Here is a 22,114-nt window from a genome sequence, read left to right on the forward strand (position 1 = left end):
CGAGCCCCACTCCAGAGACTCGAGCACAAAATCCAGGCCGACAGTCCCCAGTGCAGTACTGAGGGAGCGCCGCACTGTCGGAGGGTCGGTACTGAGGGAGCGCCGCACTGTCGGAGGGTCGGTACTGAGGGAGCGCCGCACTGTCGGAGGGTCGGTACTGAGGGAGCGCCGCACTGTCGGAGGGTCGGTACTGAGGGAGCGCCGCACTGTCGGAGGGTCGGTACTGAGGGAGCGCCGCACTGTCGGAGGGTCGGTACTGAGGGAGCGCCGCACTGTCGGAGGGTCGGTACTGAGGGAGCGCCGCACTGTCGGAACTGAGGGAATGAGGGAGCGCCGCACTGTCGGAGGTGCCGTCTTTCAGATGAGACATTAAACCGAGGCCCCGTCTGCCCCTCTCAGGTGGATGTAAAAGATCCCAGGGCCACTATTGGAAGAAGAGCAGGGGGAGTTCTCCCCGGTGTCCTGGGGCCAATATTTATCCCTCAACCAACATCACTAAAAACAGATGATCTGCTCATTATCACATTGCTGTTTGTGGGATCTTGCTGTGCACAGATTGCTTGACATGTTTCCCTACATTACAACGATGACTGCATTTCAAGACGTACTTGATTGGCTGTGAAGCGCTTTGGGAAGTGCTGAGGTGGTGAAAGTCCCTGTAGAAATGGGAGTTCTTTCTTTCTGTGTTTCTGCAGGTTATCTACAAGAAGTTTCAGATCCCATGTCCACTCCCTGTATATGGAAACGAGTCTCACCACAACAGTCACATCCTTTACTCCAACCTCGAAAACCACACAATGGAGGAAGAGTGTACTGCAAAACTATTCACCGTCAATCCTCAGGTAGTGTCTGCTCTATCTAACCCTTACTGTACCCTGACCCTGGGAGTGTTTGATGGGACAGTGTAGAGGGAGCTTTACTCTGTATCTAACCCTGTACCTGCCCTGGGAGTGTTTGATGGGACAGTGTAGAGGGAGCTTTACTCTGTATCTAACCCTGTACCTGCCCTGGGAGTGTTTGATGGGACAGTGTAGAGGGAGCTTTACTCTGTATCTAACCCTGTACCTGCCCTGGGAGTGTTTGATGGGACAGTGTAGAGGGAGCTTTACTCTGTATCTAACCCTGTACCTGCCTTGGGAGTGTTTGATGGGACAGTGTAGAGGGAGCTTTACTCTGTATCTAACCCTGTACCTGCCCTGGGAGTGTTTGATGGGACAGTGTAGAGGGAGCTTTACTCTGTATCTAACCCTGTACCTGCCCTGGGAGTGTTTGATGGGACAGTGTAGAGGGAGCTTTACTCTGTCTCTAACCCTGTCCCTGCCCTGGGAGTGTTTGATGGGACAGTGTAGAGGGAGCTTTACTCTGTATCTAACCCTGTACCTGCCCTGGGAGTGTTTGATGGGACAGTGTAGAGGGAGCTTTACTCTGTATCTAACCCTGTACCTGCCCTGGGAGTGTTTGATGGGACAGTGTAGAGGGAGCTTTACTCTGTATCTAACCCTGTACCTGCCCTGGGAGTGTTTGATGGGACAGTGTAGAGGGAGCTTTACTCTGTATCTAACCCTGTACCTGCCCTGGGAGTGTTTGATGGGACAGTGTAGAGGGAGCTTTACTCTGTATCTAACCCTGTACCTGCCCTGGGAGTGTTTGATGGGACAGTGTAGAGGGAGCTTTACTCTGTATCTAACCCTGTACCTGCCCCTGGGAGTGTTTGACGGGACAGTGTAGAGGGAGCTTTACTCTGTATCTAACCCTGTACCTGCCCTGGGAGTGTTTGATGGGACAGTGTAGAGGGAGCTTTACTCTGTATCTAACCCTGTACCTGCCCTGGGAGTGTTTGATGGGACAGTGTAGAGGGAGCTTTACTCTGTATCTAACCCTGTACCTGCCCTGGGAGTGTTTGATGGGACAGTGTAGAGGGAGCTTTACTCTGTATCTAACCCTGTACCTGCCCTGGGAGTGTTTGATGGGACAGTGTAGAGGGAGCTTTTTGAGAGAGCTCAGCCCTGCCTGTCGAAGGGGAATCCGGTTGGTCCCTCTACATCTCATACTGGATTCTAAGTGAGATCCCTGAGGTTGAATGGGGTATTGGTCACATTACTCGGAGTGTTTGATGTGTTTTGAAATCGTTGGACCTTTTCCCGAATTTAATCTTGATATTTGATTTGTTGTGCAGACCGCTTACACTATCCCCATTCTGGCTTTTGCGTTTGTCTGTCACCCCGAGGTTCTCCCGATCTACACTGAGCTCAGGAGGTAAGAGTGAACACGGGGTGCTGAAAGGGAGAGGGGAATCATTTTTTTAAAATGGCCTCGATAGCGCACTGGGTTAGATGCTGAATTTACATCAAGATACATCGAGGTGACCGCACAGAAACAGGCCATTTGGCCCATCTAGTCTATCCTGGTGTTTATGCTTCACATGAGCCTCCTCCCTCCCTACTCCATCTCACCCTATCAGCCTATCCTTCTATTCCTTTCTCCCTCATGTGTTTATCCAGCTTCCCCTTAAATCCATCTCTGTTATTCCCCTCAACCACTCCCTGTGGGAGCGAGTTCCACATTCTCACCACTCTCTGGGTAAAGAAGTTTCTCCTGAATTCCCTATTGGATTTATTACTGACTATCTTATATTTATGTAAAGATAATGTTCCCATTGGCGGAAGGGTCAAGAACCAGAGGGCATAGATTTTAGGCGATTGGCAAAAGAACCAAAGGTGAGATGGGGAAAAACTTCTTTACGCAGCGAGTGGTTTATGATCTGGAATGCACTGCCCGAGGGGGTGGTGGAGGCAGATTCAATCATGGCCTTCAAAAGGGAACCGGATAAGTACTTGAAAGGAAAAAATTTGCAGGGCTACGGGGACAGGGTGAGGGAGTGGGACCAGCTGGATGGCTCTTGCATGGAGCCGGCACGGACTCGATGGGCCGAATGGCCTCCTTCCGTGCTGTAACCTTTCTATGATTCTATACGCTGGGACTGTTTAATACTGACGCAGGGTGCCTGATTGTGAAAAGCGTTCCATGCTCCCTCACCTTGGATCAGCACAAAAAAAAATTGGGAAACAATTTAGCAACCATTGGATCCAACTCTCCTGTTTCCTTTTACTAAGTAACATATTCCCCATCCTCCATCCTGTCGTTCTTGCTACAGTACGGTTACATGGTGCCCTCCAGTACCTGGTCCACGGAGCCATCCCTGACTCACACCAAGTCCCGTTCACCCATCACCCCCTGTGCTCGCTGACCTACATCGGCTCCCGGTCCAGGAACGCCTCCATTTTAAAATTCTCCATCCTTGTTTTCAAATCCCTCCACGGCCCTCGCCCCCTTCCCCCCTCCCTATCTCTGTAACCTCCTCCAGCCCCGACGACCCTCCCTGATCTCTGCGCTCCTCCAATTCCGGCCTCTTGTCCATCCCCCCGATTCCCATCGCTCCACCATTGGCGGCCGTGCCTTCAGCCGCCTCGGCCCTAAGCTCTGGAATTCCCTCCCTAAACCTCTCCGCCTCTCTCTCCTCCTTTAAGACGCTCCTTAAAACCTATCTCTTTGACCAAGCTTTTGGTCACCTGTCCTAATATCTCCTTATGTGGCTCGGGGTCTGATTTCCCCTCCTGTGAAGTGCTTTGGGACATTTTACTCCGTTAGAGGCAGTGGATAAATGCAGGTTGCTGTTGTGTGAGCTTAGACACTGAGAGGCAGCAGTTATCTGCCCACAACACCTGCGCCCAGTCTGTCTTCATCTGACATCCTGTAGCCGACGTCTGGAGTAGCGGATAAAGTTTTGCAGCACTTGGAGTATTTGGGCGACGACTTTATTCTGAGAAATTCCTTTCTCTGTTTCAGTCCAACTAAGAGGAGGATGCAGAACGTCGCGAACGTCTCGATTGCCGGCATGTTTATCATGTATTTGATCACCGCCATATTTGGATACCTGACCTTTTATGGTGAGCTTTTTACACCAAGCACTGGGCTACATTTCTAGAGGGATAGAATTGAGAAGCAGAGACGTTTATGTTAAACCTGTACCTGACCTTGGTTAGACCACACTTGAAGCACTGTGCACAGTTCTGGTCTCCATATATCTTGGTTAGACCACACTTGGAGCACTGTGCACAGTTCTGGTCTCCGTATACCTTGGTTAGACCACACTTGAAGCACTGTGCACAGTTCTGGTCTCCATATACCTTGGTTAGACCACACTTGGAGCACTGTGCACAGTTCTGGTCTCCATATACCTTGGTTAGACCACACTTGGAGCACTGTGCACAGTTCTGGTCCCAATATTATAAAAAGGATATAGAGGCACCGGAAAAGGTGCAAAAAAAGATTCACAAGGATGATACCAGAACTGAGAGGTTCTAACTATCAGGAAAGGCTGAACAGGCTGGGGCTCTTTTCTCTATAAAAGAGAAGGCTGGGGGGAGACCAAAACTAGGGGCCATAAATATAAGATTGTCACTAATAAATCCAATCGGGAATTCAGGAGAAACTTCTTTACCCAGAGAGTGGTGAGAATGTGGAACTCACTCCCACAGGGAGTGGTTGAGGTGAATAACATCGATGGATTTAAGAGGAAGCTGGATAAACACATGAGGGAGAAAGGAATAGAAGGATAGGGTGATCGGGTGAGATGAAGAGGGGGAGGGAGGAGGCTCGTGTGGAGCATAAACACCAGCATAGACCAGTTGGGCCGAATGGCCTGTTTCTGTGCTGTAAATTCGATGTAATTGAAAAACTGCGATAAGTACCCAAAACCCATAGTGCATAACATCACCTCTGTTGGAAAGGGTAAATCAGGGAGTGTTTTGATGATAGCAAATGTGTATTGTAGGAGGGAGGAAAAACAGGGTTCGCAGTTCCATACTTTTGAGTTCCAGGGAAAGAATGAGGTAAGAGTAGGAGATGGTGAATCCTAACTTCAGCACAGCAAGGATGATAGAATAGAATCATAGAATCATAGAAGTTTACAACATGGAAACAGGCCCTTCGGCCCAACATGTCCATGTCGCCCAGTTTATACCACTAAGCTAGTCCCAGTTGCCTGCACTTGGCCCATATCCCTCTATACCCATCTTACCCATGTAACTGTCCAAATGCTTTTTAAAAGACAAAATTGTACCCGCCTCTACTACTGCCTCTGGCAGCTCGTTCCAGACACTCACCACCCTTTGAGTGAAAGAATTGCCCCTCTGGACCCTTTTGTATCTCTCCCCTCTCACCTTAAATCTATGCCCCCTCGTTATAGACTCCCCTACCTTTGGGATAGGAGGAAGAATCATAGCAGGAAAGAGCACAGAAGGAGGCCGTTTGGCCCAACGTATCTGTGCTGGCTCTTTGAAAGAGCTATCTATCCAATTAGTCCCACTCCCCTGCCCTTTCCCCAAAAACCCTGCAAATTTTCCCCTTCAAGTATTTATCCAATTCCCCTTTTGAAAGTTATTATTGAATTTGCTTCCACCGCCCTTTCAGGCAGTGAATTCCAGATCAGAACAACTCGCTACGTAAAAAAACATTCTCCTCATCTCCCCTCTGGTTCTTTTCCCAATTACCTTAAATCTGTGTCCTCTGGTTCCCGACCCTCCTGCCACTGGAAACACTTTCTCCTTATTTACTCCATCAAAACCCCTCGTGATTTTGAACGCCTCGATTAAATCTCCCCTTAACCTTCTCTGCTGTAAGGAGGACAATCCCAGCTTCTCCAGTCTCTCCACGTAACCGAGTAAAGTTACATGTGGAAGGAGCGAATAGGCCGGTGTGTTTGGAAGTGTGGGAATAAGCAAGAAATGTTCGAAACCTCTTTCCCAAGCTCCGTGTGTCGAGTGTGAGTGTGAGCGTGCGTGCGTACGTGCGTGCCCTCTCCCTGAAACACGTTGGGTTTGACCGTTAAAACGACTGCCTTCTCGTTGGGAAGCGGGAGTTTACTCTCCGGCTTTAACCGAATTCTGTTTGCCGGTCCCTGCAGGGAGCGTGGAGACGGAACTCCTGCACACGTTCAGTCAAGTCGATCCTCTTGATACGCTCATCCTCTGCGTGCGTCTGGCCGTGCTGGTGGCAGTAACGCTCACGGTGCCTGTCGTCCTCTTCCCGGTGAGTCACCGTTCCAGGTGGAGTTTTTTTTTTCTTAAAACCAGTTTCGAGAAAGTGAATGGGGGAGGTCTCGTTAACCTTTATTTTTTTTTGACAAAACGCATGTGATTCTGGTCTCTTCCCCCGCCCCCCCCCCCCCCACTCCTCTCCTGCAGATCCGCCGTGCCATCCAACAGCTACTGTTCCCCGGGAAGGACTTCCATTGGCTACGGCACATCCTGATCGCCATTGCGCTGCTCATCTGCGTCAACCTGCTGGTCATCTGTGTGCCTAACATCCGAGACATTTTTGGAATCATAGGTAGGATTACCGCGAGTCCACAGATTGACTGACGCAGGTTAACAGGGTCATAAAAACGGCAAACCAAGCACTGGGGTTCATTTCTGGAGGGATACAATTAAACAGCAGAGACGTTTTGTTAAAATTGTATAGAACCTTGGTTAGACCACACCTGGAGCACTGTGCACAGTTCTGGTCTCCATATACCTTGGTTAGACCACACCTGGAGCACTGTGCACAGTTCTGGTCTCCATATACCTCGGTTATACCACACTTGGAGCACTGTGCACAGTTCTGGTCTCCATATACCTTGGTTAGACCACACTCGGAGCACTGTGCACGGTTCTGGTCTCCATATACCTTGGTTAGACCGCACTCGGAGCACTGTGCACAATTCTGGTCTCCATATACCTTGGTTAGACCACACTCGGAGCACTGTGCACAGTTCTGGTCTCCATATACCTTGGTTAGACCACACTCGGAGCACTGTGCACGGTTCTGGTCTCCATATACCTTGGTTAGACCACACTCGGAGCACTGTGCACGGTTCTGGTCTCCATATACCTTGGTTAGACCGCACTCGGAGCACTGTGCACAATTCTGGTCTCCATATACCTTGGTTAGACCACACTCGGAGCACTGTGCACAGTTCTGGTCTCCATATACCTTGGTTAGACCACACTCGGAGCACTGTGCACGGTTCTGGTCTCCATATACCTTGGTTAGACCACACTCGGAGCACTGTGCACAATTCTGGTCTCCATATACCTTGGTTAGACCACACTCTGAGCACTGTGCACAGTTCTGGTCTCCATATACCTTGGTTAGACCACACTTGGAGCACTGTGCACAGTTCTGGTCTCCATATACCTTGGTTAGACCACACTTGGAGCACTGTGCACAGTTCTGGTCTCCATATTATATAAAGGATAAGGTGCAAAAAAATTTACAAGGATGATACCAGTTTGCAGACAGCAAGACCCCACAAACAGCAGTGTGATAAATGACCACATTATCTGTGTTTTTTAGTGATGTTGGCTAAGGGGTGAGTATTGGCCCTGGGACTTCGGGGAGAACTCCCCCATGCTCTCCTGCTCTTAATCTTTGTCGCTTTTCACCTTTCTGTATTTTTTAAGGTGCCACTTCAGCTCCCAGCCTGATCTTCATACTCCCCGGCCTGTTCTACGTTCGCATAGTGCCAAACGACAAGGAGCCCTTGAAATCCAAAGCCAAAATCCAGGTATTGCTGGTGGAGGGGGGGAGAGGGCCACATGTACCTGGACCTCTTGATATCTTGCAGTTATACGTTCTGTTGTGAGGCGTCGGGCGAGGATCTGTTCAGGTTGAACCCGGCTCTCCAGGTTTTGGGGGTGATTGCCAGAGAGTTTAAATTGGAATGGCAAAAGACGGCCTTTTTTAAAAAAAACAATGTGCGCTCAACCAACTCCCGTTGGCGTTGGATCGAGCGAAAGATGCACGTTGGCAGATGCTTCTGCCATTTGGGCGTTTCCCTTCCATCAGTCAGTGCTGCAACTCTTATTCTGTGTATCTCCCAAACCCGCGACCTCTACCACCTAGAAGAACAAGGGCAGCAGGCACATGGGAACAACACCACCTGCACGTTCCCCTCCAAGTCACACACCATCCCGACTTGGAAATATATCGGCCGTTCCTTCATCGTCACTGGGTCAAAATCCTGGAACTCCCTCCCTAACAGCACTGTGGGAGAACCTTCACCACACGGACTGCAGCGGTTCAAGAAGGCGGCTCACCACCACCTTCTCAAGGGGCAATTAGGGATGGGCAATAAATGCTGGCCTATGTTCTAGTTTATACTGGACAAGAAGAGCCTTTTACTCAGAACCAGCCTTGCCTTTCATACTCACTGCCCCTTATTGTGGTTCTGGTTTGGCTAAAGACCCTATATGTATTTGTTAAATATCTGAATTTTCCCCCATTTTGAATTTCCCCCCCTCCTGTCCCGATACCAATCACTCCTGCCATGTATGACATTGTGCCACAGCTACATTTCTACAGCCCCTCTCACCACCTCAGGACGTCCCAAAGCGCTTTACAGCCAATGAAGTACTTTTTGAAGTGTGGTCACTGTTGTAATGTAGGAAACGTGGCAGCCAATTTGTGCACAGCAAGATCCCACAAACAGTAACGTGATAAATGACCCAGATCATCTGTTTTTTTAGTGATGTTGGTTGAGGGAAAAATATTGGCCCCAGGACCCCGGGGAGAACTCCCCCTGCTCTTCTTCCAATAGTGGCCGTGGGATCTTTTACATCGGCCTGAGAGGGGCAGACGGGGCCTCGGATTAACGTCTCATCCGAAAGACGGCACCTCCGACAGTGCGGCGCTCCCTCAGCGCCGACCCTCCGACAGCGCGGCGCTCCCTCAGCGCCGACCCTCCGACAGCGCGGCGCTCCCTCAGCGCCGACCCTCCGACAGCGCGGCGCTCCCTCAGCGCCGACCCTCCGACAGCGCGGCGCTCCCTCAGTGCTGACCCTCCGACAGCGCGGCGCTCCCTCAGCGCCGACCCTCCGACAGCGCGGCGCTCCCTCAGCGCCGACCCTCCGACAGTACTGTGCTGGGGGTGTCGGCCTGGATTAAGGGGCTCGAGTCTCTGGAGTGGGGACTCGAGCCCTCGACCTTGTGACTGAGAGGGGAGAGTGAGACCCAGTGGGCCACGGCTGGCACCCTGTGCCAGGTGTCCTCGTAATTTAACCCTTTTGGAGTGAGCAGGGCGCACTCGCTATTTAATTATTTGCGTCTCTTTTGGCATTCTGCCCGGCTTGGTATCTTCTGGTTTAATGATCTCCCTTCCCCTCGTCCCTTTTATTTTTGTCCCCTCACAGGCCATGTGCTTTGCGACTGTTGGTATTATATTCATGATCACCAGCCTGAGTTTCATCTTCGTGGACTGGACCCGGAACGATGGCCGAAGCCATGCTGCTGGCGGACACTAGCCAGAACCCCCGTCACCACCACCCACCCTCTCGTTTTAAGGAGGAAAGGAAGGGGAAGCGGGGGCGGGGGGAGCCGCAGCGAGGACGAATGAGAAAGGAAAACGGACAGACTGTTACAAGACCACCTCGGAACTTCCTTGCCTCTCCTTTCCCTCCCTCCCCTCCACTCCACTCCCTCTTCTCCCGAAGAACAACCCCCCCGCCTCTCCCCAACCCGCACCCCCCCCCCGCAAAACCCTGACACACTCCACGTGTGAGCACGGCAATCGCTGCTACCATTTAAAAGCAGCAGTGACAAGAACGCAAACAAGAAAGAAAAGAAAAAGTTGCTGTGGGTGGAGTGGAAAATGTCCGAGCCGGCCGCAAGACGCCCACCGAGACGCGATCCGTTCTTAATTTATTGGTGAGGGTATTGTGTCCGGCCTCAGTGCTGCCAGGCGGCGGACTCTATATTTATTCATATCACTTGGACATATTTATCTCAAAGACCGTGGCAGCCAAGCCGGCGACTCGAGGGCCCGACGGGCGTTGCTTGGCCGAATCGAGCCTGCGCCGGAGAAGGAACTCGAGACCGCTCTGACCAGGATGGGTCAGGTTGTGGGGTGTGGGGGGGTGGTGCCTGCCGTATTTTGAACGCCTTGCTCCTGTTCTGTTGCGAAGCTCAGACACTGGCTTTTGGTACTTGCGGTTTGGAATCCTCGTAGGGCCAAAATTGGCAGCGTCTTTTTCCTTCACGTGTATGTAAGATCCCGCAAGCCGGAGAGCGCCGGCCGACGCCCGCGATTTGTGGCCGAGGTACCGGAGGGGCACTAGCCAGGAAGAGCCCGTCCTCCTCGGGCAAGGCGGGGAGGGAGGGGGGCGAGCATTTTGACAAGAGGGAGGATCTGCGCCACAGGTGGGCGTCCATCACAGTCGGGGCGGAGGGGTTTCGGGTTGGAAAGGGAGCAGGAGGAGCTTCCTGACAACTGTTGGGGCAGTCGCTGGCTGCTTGTCGTAAGGCGGGGAGGGAGGGAGGGAGGGAATCACTCCCGCAATGCTTGTCCCTCGTGGCGTTCAGTGCGTAGGGATCTGGTCCTCCAAATCTCCTCCTGTTTTGCGTTTAACTGCATGGATCCAGACCCTTTCACTGATGTATGCAGACACTTGTTATCCATCCTCCCTGGGATGCCTGGCTCCCGCGTCACAAACTCAAAGGAAGCGCAGGACCAGCGCGGGTGAAATGCTTTTTATATCAGCGAAGGTTTTCGTGTTGCTTGCCCCTTTCCATTGCTTCTCACTCACCGCACACCCCCCTGAGCAAACACCTTAAACTCTGCACTGGTATCCGTACATGGAATATCGTACATGGAATATCTGCATCTTCTCAGAATCATAGAATAAACACAGCCCGTCCTGCCCGTGCGGGCTCTTTGAAAGAGTCCCACAGCCCTCCCTACTCTTTCCCCACAGCCCTGTTCCAGCTTTTCAAGTATTCCCCTTTTTGAAAGTTATTACTGAATCTGCTTCCACCGCCCTTTCAGATCATAACAACTCGCTGCGTTTAAAAAAAAAACCCTGGTTCTTTTGCCAATTACCTTAAATTATTTTACGTAGTATTTTACAGCACAGCCGTTCGGCCCATCTGGTCCGTGCTGGTGTTTATGCTCCACACGAGCCTCCTCCCTCCCTACTCCATCTCACCCTATCACCATATCCTTCTATTCCTTTCCCCCCTCATGTGTTTATCCAGCTTCCCCTTAAATGCATCTCCGTTATTCGCCATGTGATGGCGAGTTCCACATTCTAACCACCACACAGAGAGTGGGGATAAACGGGTCATTCTCGGGTTGGCAGGCTGTAACTAGTGGGGTGCCACAGGGATCGGTGCTCGGGCCTCAGCTATTTACAATCTACATTAATGACTTAGATGAAGGGGCCGAGTGTAATGTATCCAGGTTTGCTGACGATACAAAGCTCGGTGGGAAAGTAAGCTGAGGAGGACACAAAGAGTCTGCAAAGGGATAGAGACAGGTTAAGAGAGTGAGCAAGAAGGTGGCAGATGGAGTATAATGTGGGGAAATGTGAGGTTATTCACTTTGGTAGGAAGAATAGAAAAGCAGAATATTTTTTAAATGGTGAGAAACTATTAAATATTGGTGTCCAGAGAGATCTGGGTGTCCTCGTACAAGAAACACAGAAAGTTAGCACGCAGGTACAGCAGGCGATTAGGAAGGTAAATGGTATGTTGGCCTTTATTGCAAGGGGGGTTGGAGTACAAGAGTAAGGAAGTCTTACTACAATTGTACAGGGCTTTGGTGAGACCTCACCTGGAGTACTGCGTACAGTTTTGGTCTCCTTATCTAAGGAAGGATATACTTGCCTTCGAGGCGGTGCAACGAAGGGTCACTAGATTAATTCCTGGGATGAGAGGGTTGTCCTATGAGGAGAGATTGAGTAGAATGGGCCTGTACTCTCTGGAGTTTAGAAGAATGAGAGGTGATCTCATTGAAACATATAAGATTCTGAGGGGGCTTGACAGGGTAGATGCTGAGAGGCTGTTTCCCATGGCTGGAGAGTCCAGAACATGGGGGCACAGTCTCAGGATAAGGGGTCGGATGAGGAGGAATTTCTTCACTCAGAGGGTGATGAATCTTTGGAATTCTCTACCCCAGAGGGCTGTGGATGCTCAGTCGTTGAGTATATTCAAGGCCGAGATGGATAGATTTCTGGACTCTCGGGGAATCGAGGGATATGGGGATCGGGCAGGAAAGTGGAGTTGAGGTCGAAGATCAGCCATGATCTGATTGAATGGCGGAGCAGGCTCGAGGGGCCGAATGGCCTACTCCTGCTCCTATTTCTTATGCTCTTCCGTTCTTAGCGTCCCCCCAATGGCCCAGTGGGTATGGAACCTTTCTGGTGCGGTAATGGGCCGTACAATAGTCCGAGCTGGGATGGCTGATCTGACTTGGGCCAGTAGTCAGAGTGTTACAGCTATCCTCAGCACCTTGTGGTGAGAAGGGCTTCTCGCTCCTGATGGCTACCCAGGATAGGGGTGTGTGTGGGGACAGGGTGATGTTGGGCGGTGTTGCCCCTTACAGCCAAATAGCCTGCCGACACTTAAGGAGTCATCTGAACCCAATTCTCCGGGCGGGAATCCCACGGGATCAGCTGGTTTTGCACGCGGTGTATAGCTGGCGTTGCTCCCGATCCAGTCAGTCTCCGGACGGGCGGGTGAGATTGAAATTGCCCCCTTACCGACTAGGCCCGCTTGAAGAATGCCCCTTTAGGTGAGGTAAAATAAACTTCACTCCCCAACGACAGACGACAATCAGTGCCTTCAGTGGGGGGGGGGGGGGGGGGAGAAAGAGAGAAAAATCCTGTCCGCTGTGAAGAGGGGCAAGGAGCGGGAGAACAAGCAATTCTTGAACAAGACTATCCACTTGAAGTTACAACACGGAAGAAATTTTTAGTCAGGTAAAAGATCAGATAATGTAGGCCGTCCATTCTTAACATCGTCTCAACATCTCCGCGTGGGAGCTTTTAATCGTCCGTCCGTATTTGAAATCCTCCAGCTTTTATATTTGTGTGTGTGTGTGTGTTTCTGTGAAAATACAGTGTGGCTTTCCTTGTTCTGCGTAAGAGGCCACAGGGCAGACTTAACCCCGTTTGTAGCAAAATCAGAAAGGTGTTTCTTTTTAAGTCTGCCTGTGTGATTTCTCTACAAACGGGCGACGAACGGAGTCTTACCCTGTTACCCCCTGCTTTGTCCGTTGTGTGTGTTGTCCGAGTTGAACTGTTCAGTACTATATAGTAAGAAAGAATTTTCTTAGAGAAACTGTAGCGGGGGATTAGAACCAAGTTTATATATTTTGTATAATAGTGTAGTGGTTGTTACTGGACTAGTAATCCAGAGAACGCAAGTTCAAATCCAGACAACTGGTTCACTTGCCGTCCTTACCCGGTCTGGGCCTGTCTGTGACTCCAGTCCCTACGCCCCAACGTGGCTGACTCTCAACTGCCCTAGCAAAAGCCGCTCAGTTGCATCAAACGGCTACAAAGATTCAAGAAGGCGGCCCGCCACCACGTCCCGAGAACGAATAAAAAGTGCATCCCCTCCATGCTATCGCTCACAGTGAGTTGGAGACGCCTTGACTTCTGAGTTAATCGGCGTGCTCCACACACAAGACTTTTAAGTGTGTTTTTTTAAAAAAATGAAACAAATGATAGCTCCAGTGTAAAATTCAACCAAAACCATTTTCATTTCAGGAGAGTGGAAGGGAAGTGTTTTCATATCATGTTAATCTGGCTAAGTAAGATGGCCTGGTCACAGTAAAAAGCTAGTCAGAGCCAAAGAAACCAGGCAAAAGGTTGCTGCCTGTACCTGTGTTGAATCGGGCTGTCTGGTGGTGAACGAATCAGACAGGCTTTTTGAGAAGTGGCTTTAGGAAAATATTCACTGGCGTCCTCCTGCAGAAGGCCGATAAGTAAACTCAAGTTTTTTTTTATACAATCGCTGGTACCAGCGACAAATGCCACAAAAATCACTTAAATATTCGTCCCCAAACTTTAAAAACACCCAAATTCCAACACACTTCTACCGGGAGTGAAATGAAGGGGCGCACAATTGGTGAACACGCCGAGCTTGCATGGCATTCTCCCTATTTGCCCACTGTCCACCCAGCTGACTGTCTATTATACCAAGCCCCCTTCCCTGTCTGGTTTAGCAGTGAGTCAAAGTTGGGCATCCGTGTTTCTTTGGGTTTATCGTTTCTATGTTCATTTTGTTTTTAGTCTCCAAGTGAGACAGCACTGGGGGAGGGTCTAGTTGTAAACGGCGTTGAGAGCTGCAGAAACCTCGCTGACTGGCGGGTATGTATTTTATGAGTGTTTACTCCGGTACCCCTGGGACTGCCTGCTCCCGAACGTTAAAGGCTTGTTCTGATCCAACTTCTCTCTCTGTGTTTCATTTCTCAAGGTGACGGTCCGCGATCTCCCGCTGACGGGGTTCTCTCGTGCCCTGAGCCGAAGCTAGGGAGCAGCGTCTGTGGGTACATTTGTCCTGGTGCTTTTTGCCACAACGAAAGTGTCTTGCAAAGAACAGGCTAGGCCGAGAGCAGCCTGCAAGATGACCGTGTCTGTTCCTCGTACGTGGGAATAAAGCCATATTGACACTGGTTGTGCAGCTGGCAAATGAGTTGCCCGATGCGGTGGTGAGCCGTACAGTCCAAGGAGGTCCCAGGTACCAATTCTGGTCTGTACTGAGCCTCCTGATCCCAGGCGGGCGTTGAGAGAGGCCCCGACGGGATACCGAGACTGGGGTTTATCTATTCCTGACTACCTTTCCCAGTGCTGGGAGTCCCGCACGTGGACGTCAGATCAGGACAGGATTGGGTTCAGTTTATGGCCTGTCAACGCTCGCTGTCTAACTTCACACCTAACGAACGGCCACTTCCACGAGGTGAGGGGGGGGGGGTGGGGGAGCAGCGAGTGGCGGTGGTGGCGGCCCTGTTACCCCGTCAAGAGCCGACGCTTTTAAGAAGAGGGGAGAGAATTGGAAAGCAGAAAGCGATGTTTTATCGCGTGGTTGGGGGGCGGGGGGAATACTAATACTCTTAGAACAAATAGGTTCCTCTCCTAGTGGCGGGAAGGACGGTCAGCCTGACAGGACGGAACGCAATTTTATAAAATCAAGGCATTGGCCTTTTCTCCCAGTAAGCCCAGCCCTGGTGTACCAACCGTCTGAAATGTTCTGGACATTTGGGGAAAGGACGAGCCAGAATGCTGCTGTTATAAATGCATTGTCCGAATGTCATATTGTGTAAAGACCTTAGCTTGGTTTATCTACAAAAGCAGGGGGGGGGTGGGAGGGGGGCTTCTGCACCTTGTTAAATTGGGACTTCACACTTTTTTTCCCCCGCACGTTCATGAGTTAACAATGATTTGTGTGTCTCAGCTACTCTCGAGACCTCAGTACTGATTTGCATAACTCGGTGGTAAGAGGGGTGGCAGATTGGTAGAGAGGTTTATGTCATCTGCCTCTTGTTTATGACTGAAATGGATATTAGTGTAAAACCAGTGTTGGGAATGAGAAATTCGATGGTGCTACTGTTCCTTGTGGGTAAGGCACACTGCCCGATGTAGTCCTAAGGACCTCAAATTCCATCCTTGAGTCAGCTGGGATGGGGTCGGGCCCGTGACCATTATCCTTATTGCCCCGGGGGGAAAAATCAGCTCCTTACGAAACAACGGCCATTTCCGGGGAGGTACTGGAGTGCAATTTGACACCGTGAAACTGCGCCCCACCAGGAGTTAGTGGCTTGGGCAGAAATCCTACTGTGAACATGGTATATATGTGACTCTGGTCACTGTTTACGACCAAATTTGTGGTGATGATGCTGCTTAGCTGGTGCAGATCTGTTAGGAGAGGAGAGAATGCATTCTGCTAATGCAAGGCCGAGCATGCTGTATACTGTAAATGAAAACAGATCTGTCCTGGAGGTTTTGATATTGCATTTACAGGATTGGTAAAAATGTTGTAGATAGACTCACAGATAATGCTAAGGGTGGAAAATTGCACACTGTCTAAAAGTTGCGACGGTTCGGATCTAAAATTTATAGACGTAAGAGAAAAAGCTTAGTGTCTCGCAAAAAAAAAATCTTAAATTTTCACATTTCCCTGCTTCTCCGTCCTGCAGTGCATTCCATGACAAGTGTCATCACCGTGGTAACTAAGCGTTGTATTTAATGTGCCAAAGTTCATTCTTATGGATTGTCCCACAGCACAGCAGTATAGCAAAGCTTGGTTACATTGTGCTGTCATTTTCCAGAACGGTGCCATGCACTTCTACCATCCCCCACCCTCTGTACCCGTTGATATAACTCCTCTCCTCTCCTCTCCTCTCCTGAAGGCAATGGCTGATGTAGGATCGGGTCCCATTGCACTGATTTCTTGCTGGGAGGCAGTTGGAATTGGAGCAAACCATTGTGTGTGTGTGTGTGTGTCCCGTGTCAGATATCGCTGCTCTTTCGGTACAAGTGGTTAAAGCAGAATTTGAAACAAGTGAATGGTTCGGTAACAATGAAATGCAGTTAATCACCATGGAAGGAGTGATGTTGCTCCACACCCTCATGCCACAAGTAGCATGTTTGAGAGTGGTTTTTATTTCTCACTAGTGGCAGACTTTATCCTCTGTGCTGCTTTTCAGTCCATTAAGTTATGCAAGGATAGTATGGTGATGTTTTTTTCATTGGGAGTATAATTAAGTATTTTTTGATTTTTCTAAATTCCATTTGAAACGGTCTTTGTCTCCCCCAGTTATGTGTGATATTTTTTAAAGATTTGGAACTGCTTGATATAATCCTGTAGTGTGTTGTATTTTTGGTTTCGTCCAAGTGCACGTGCTGCTCGAGTGGCTGGGGTTTTAAACTGGACCGTCTGGTGTCACGGGTGACGGTGCGGGTTTAAGAAAAGGCCGTCTCGTGTTTACCCGGTTATGGGTTAACTACTGTGTGTGTGTGTGTGTGTGTGTGAGTGCATCGAGCTGTGACGCACTCTGGTCTAGATTCACCAATCAGCATTATTCTAAAACCGTCCTTAACCCATTTATTTTACCGGGGTTAACATCAGTGTTATAAAGTAACAGCAATCGGAAAATCTAGGTTTCAGCCTTTTTAAAAAAAAATAAAATACCATGCCCGTGTCTAGTTTTGGACTCTCTAAAGATGGGAACCCTCTCCAAAGCACTTTATTAAACAGTTCCAAAGTGTGTGTGTGTGTGTGCGCGCAGGGAGAGATGGATTCAGCACATTAAATAACCTGCTGTGTCCAGGCTAGCACAAGGAATGGCAGCAGCCCTCAGTCATAGAATGGTATTCTAGCAAGAGCCACCACCTTCAGGAGAGCTTGGGAGGAAGGAAGGAAGGAAAGGAAGAATGTGTGAGTTGTTCGTTTGAAAATGCTCATTTCTGAACTTCCTTCCGTCCCCCTCAATGACTTATTCCAGGGCAATTCTAACCTTCCTATTACAAAATTCTTTAAACCTCTCATTACATTTGGACATTTGCTTGTTTAAGTAAAACCCTTTGAAGTGTGTTTGTGAAAGGTTTTTTGGTCATGTGGAATTAATGCAGGCTATCCAAGCCACACAGTACTGAATGTAAGTGAATTGTCTCCCTTTATTGGTTGTGCTGTACAGACCATAATTTACACTTACCAGACCTCCCATGAGCCAAATAATAACGGAGGTGAGGAAATTGTTTTTTGTAACCCAGTGTGTACTTGACACCGAGATGCACACGAGCCACACAGTGCCAGATAGTAATTGAATCATAACCCAGTGTGTACTGTACATACATGACCTGACACTGAGACACACACGAGCCACACAGTGCCTGATAGTAATTGAATCGTAACCCTGTGTACTGTACATACATGACCTGACACTGAGACACACACGAGCCACACAGTGCCTGATAGTAATTGAATCGTAACCCTGTGTACTGTACATACATGACCTGACACTGAGACACACACGAGCCACACAGTGCCTGATAGTAATTGAATCGTATCCCAGTGTGTACTGTACATACATGACCTGACACTGAGACACACACGAGCCACACAGTGCCAGATAGTAATTGAATCGTAACCCAGTGTGTACTGTACATACATGACCTGACACTGAGACACACACGAGCCACACAGTGCCAGATAGTAATTGAATCATAACCCTGTGTACTGTACATACATGACCTGACACTGAGACACACACGAGCCACACAGTGCCAGATAGTAATTGAATCGTAACCCTGTGTACTGTACATACATGACCTGACACTGAGACACACACGAGCCACACAGTGCCAGATAGTAATTGAATCGTAACCCAGTGTGTACTGTACATACATGACCTGACACTGAGACACACACGAGCCACACAGTGCCTGATAGTAATTGAATCGTAACCCAGTGTGTACTGTACATACATGACCTGACACTGAGACACACACGAGCCACACAGTGCCAGATAGTAATTGAATCGTAACCCTGTGTACTGTACATACATGACCTGACACTGAGACACACACGAGCCACACAGTGCCAGATAGTAATTGAATCGTAACCCTGTGTACTGTACATACATGACCTGACACTGAGACACACACGAGCCACACAGTGCCAGATAGTAATTGAATCGTAACCCAGTGTGTACTGTACATACATGACCTGACACCGAGACACACACAAGCCACACAGTGCCAGATAGTAATTGAATCGTAACCCAGTGTGTACTGTACATACATGACCTGACACTGAGACACACACGAGCCACACAGTGCCTGATAGTAATTGAATCGTAACCCAGTATGTACTGTACATACATGACCTGACACTGAGACACACACGAGCCACACAGTGCCTGATAGTAATTGAATCGTAACCGTGTACTGTACATACATGACCTGACACTGAGACACACACGAGCCACACAGTGCCTGATAGTAATTGAATCGTAACCCAGTGAGTACTGTACATACATGACCTGACACTGAGACACACACGAGCCACACAGTGTCTGATAGTAATTGAATCGTAACCCAGTGTGTACTGTACATACATGACCTGACACTGAGACACACACGAGCCACACAGTGCCTGATAGTAATTGAATCGTAACCCAGTGTGTACTGTACATACATGACCTGACACTGAGACGCACACGAGCCACACAGTGCCTGATAGTAATTGAATCGTAACCCAGTGTGTACTGTACATACATGACCTGACACTGAGACACACACGAGCCACACAGTGCCAGATAGTAATTGAATCGTAACCCAGTGTGTACTGTACATACATGACCTGACACTGAGACACACACGAGCCACACAGTGCCTGATAGTAATTGAATCATAACCCAGTGTGTACTGTACATACATGACCTGACACTGAGACACACACGAGCCACACAGTGCCAGATAGTAATTGAATCGTAACCCAGTGTGTACTGTACATACATGACCTGACACTGAGACACACACGAGCCACACAGTGCCAGATAGTAATTGAATCGTAACCCTGTGTACTGTACATACATGACCTGACACTGAGACACACAAGCTGCACTGTCACCGGACAGGAGGGAATTCAAACTTTTCTCTTGCATGCTCTACTGCATATGGTTTTGAGGTAGTGCTGTGATAAAATGGATAACTCATTGGGAATTACTGGCTTGCATGTCAGAAATCCCCAAGTATTTGGGGGAAGGGAAGAGAGGGGGGTGTAATTTGGCTGTGAACGTGCTTTTTCTTTAATAATTCAGAAATGCAATGAAATCATCATGGATCCACTGCCATTTTTAAGATGCTTCAAAGAGGGGTTTTCTCTTTAACATACTGGAACTAAATTTATAAACAGGAACTCTTCACCACCCCCACCCCCCCATGTTAGGATTGTAGCGATCAGTTTTAGAATTTCAACTGGTTCTGAATTTGTCTTGCAATCCAGACTTTGTACAAATCTTTCCCACGTCCGATCATTTCAGACTGAGCAATGGATTCAAATAACGTGACATTGTGATAGAGGAAGAAATCTAGAGAAGGAACTGGATTCCAAAGTTTTAGTTTCAAAATTTGGGGGGAGGAACGGGAGTACAGTATTGTATCTGAAATCACCTGGCTGTGTTCAGAGTAGCGACATCAGGAGCATTATCAAGAGGAACGAACCGTATTGCCGTTCTATACTGACTATTTGATGAGAATGAGATAACTAAGTACACTACCACTGACTGTCTATAACTTTGTCTTTTTGGAGATATACAAAAAGTTTGCTTTAGCAAAGCGGCATTGTTGGGGAGCCATAAAGAACAGGTGTTTTCCCACTGTTTCACACTATAGATCACTGGATACGGTTTCTCTATTAGTGAGAGAACTGTGAACAATGTGTATTAATACCCAGGCGATTAGCTCCCCTTGTGGAATGCCGACCACAGTTGAATAGCCTGTCAATGCTCTCTATACACATGAATAGTGGAGGACATCTGGCACTCATGAAACATACTGTAGCATGTATCTCATTCCTGCACACAACACCGAAGCCAACAATCTTCAGTCCCTGCTACAAATTCCACTGCGTTGGCAGTGATTCCATTCCCCTCCATGGCCCCTGTCTCATGTTCAGCCAGACTTGTTTGCATTCTTGGCCAGGCCCTGTTCGACCTTGAGGTGGGTTTCAGGCCCTGTATCCTCTCCATCACAAAGGTCGCATATTTCCACCATCACAATATTGACCACCTCTGCCCCTACCTCGATGCTCCTCGCCACCTACACGTGCCTTTGTCACCGTCTAGTGCTCTCCTTGCTGACTTCACATCCTCCGCCCATCAAAAATTCCAATTTGTCCAAAATTCTACTGCACGTATCCTGTCCTGCTCGACCATCACCCTTGTTCTTGCAGACTCTACACTCGCTGTGTTCCCTGGTGCATTCAATTCAAATCTTTGTCCTCATCTTTAAAACTATCCGTGGCTTTGCACCACCTTTCTCTGAAATCTCCTCCAGCCCACTCTCTCTTTCCCCCCCCCCCACCTCAATAATAGTCCATTCCTCTGATTCCAACCTCATGCACCATCCCAACTCCCCTTGTTTCACCACCAGTGGCATAGTCTTCTGTTGCTTCAGTCTGCAATTCCCTCCCTGAACCTCTCCACTTCTCTCTCCTCAGGATCCATTATCTTTGAGCAAGTTTTCCGTCCACCCTCCTAGTCTTTCCCTTTCTTGCTCAGCATTCATTTTCCTTGTGAAACGCCATGAGGTGTCTTTTTTTTTTGTACATAAGAGGCACTATCCAAATCCAAGTTAGTGTTCAGGAGAGAAATGGAGAAAAAAAGGACACCCGCATTGTGCAGTAATTAAAGAAAGACGTGCATTTATATAGCACCTTTCACCACCTCAGGACCTCCCAAAGCGCTTTACAGCCAATGAAATTCTTTAGAAGTGTGGTCACTGTTGTAATGTAGGAAACAAAATTACATTTGTGGTATATCTAACTTTGTTCTGTACATTGCAGCTCCAACACATGTGAGGGGCTGCAGATATTTCAGAATGGTTTTATCTCTATACCTCCACTCTGGACAACAATGTTTTCTGTAATATCTTAGTCCATGAAGTGATACTAAAGCTCCAGGCAGGATTTTCTGGTTTGAAAGGTGACCCACTTTTGTCTTGTGGAGCAGTTTGTGAACTTATTCTAATGTAAAACGAAAACCTTCACCGTTCTTCCCTCCCATGCCTGGATTGTTTGTCCATATTGTTTGTAAACTGCTTGATTTTTTAAAAAATTACTTCCTTCTTCTTGTATATGTTGCTTGTTAATTCCTTGGTGATGGTTTTTCAGTGCTTAATGTAACTGCCATAGAACCACGATATTGAAACAAAATTCCAGCCAATAAAATTAAAAGTAAAACGGTGTTTGTGTTATTTGATTAAAGATAGTCTCCGTGTAACCCTTACACCACAACAGCTCTGACGTGCCTTTTGGTCAATTGTCTCCCCCTTTTCTCGGGGCTGACTCACGTGGGATATGTTTCTGTGGGTGCTGACAGTTTCCATTATTTCCCCCCAGTGATGAGAGCCTGGACGGTAAGTGTCTGCATGCACATCACGGGCCTCACCCACTGTCCACAAAATAGGAGTCACAGGATAAGAGATCAGGAGAGGAAGCCCTGGCTGGTTTGTTTTTCTCTCTCTCTCTCTCTCCTGACCCAGCTGACCTAACCACTGTTAATTGTATC

The 22,114-nt window shown here is 48.7% G+C and overlaps 2 protein-coding genes across 3 annotated transcripts in view; one reads left to right on the plus strand and one right to left on the minus strand.

Moving 5' to 3' along the window:
- The window catches only part of LOC137306784 (sodium-coupled neutral amino acid transporter 3-like), a 60,311-nt gene extending 38,525 nt beyond the window's left edge, over positions 1 to 21,786 (plus strand). The window contains exons 10-17 of one of the 2 annotated variants that reach the window (XR_010958935.1): positions 696 to 842; positions 2,177 to 2,256; positions 3,847 to 3,947; positions 5,966 to 6,090; positions 6,246 to 6,390; positions 7,506 to 7,609; positions 9,234 to 9,938; positions 14,299 to 21,786. Coding sequence is in view for 1 of the 2 variants with exons in the window: in XM_067976164.1 (XP_067832265.1) it covers positions 696 to 842; positions 2,177 to 2,256; positions 3,847 to 3,947; positions 5,966 to 6,090; positions 6,246 to 6,390; positions 7,506 to 7,609; positions 9,234 to 9,344 (813 nt within the window). In the remaining variant the exon portion in view is untranslated. Of the gene's footprint in view, positions 1 to 695; positions 843 to 2,176; positions 2,257 to 3,846; positions 3,948 to 5,965; positions 6,091 to 6,245; positions 6,391 to 7,505; positions 7,610 to 9,233 lie in introns of both variants that reach the window. The other variant, XM_067976164.1, reaches the window with a different exon arrangement.
- LOC137306785 (synaptonemal complex central element protein 1-like) overlaps positions 6,236 to 22,114 on the minus strand; it is a 36,194-nt gene continuing 20,315 nt past the window's right edge. The window contains exon 12 of the mRNA XM_067976167.1: positions 6,236 to 6,473. The gene's annotated coding sequence lies outside the window, so the exon portion shown is untranslated. The remainder of the gene's footprint in view (positions 6,474 to 22,114) is intronic.

Source organism: Heptranchias perlo, chromosome 45 (assembly GCF_035084215.1).
Source record: "Heptranchias perlo isolate sHepPer1 chromosome 45, sHepPer1.hap1, whole genome shotgun sequence".
Taxonomy (NCBI): domain Eukaryota; kingdom Metazoa; phylum Chordata; class Chondrichthyes; order Hexanchiformes; family Hexanchidae; genus Heptranchias; species Heptranchias perlo.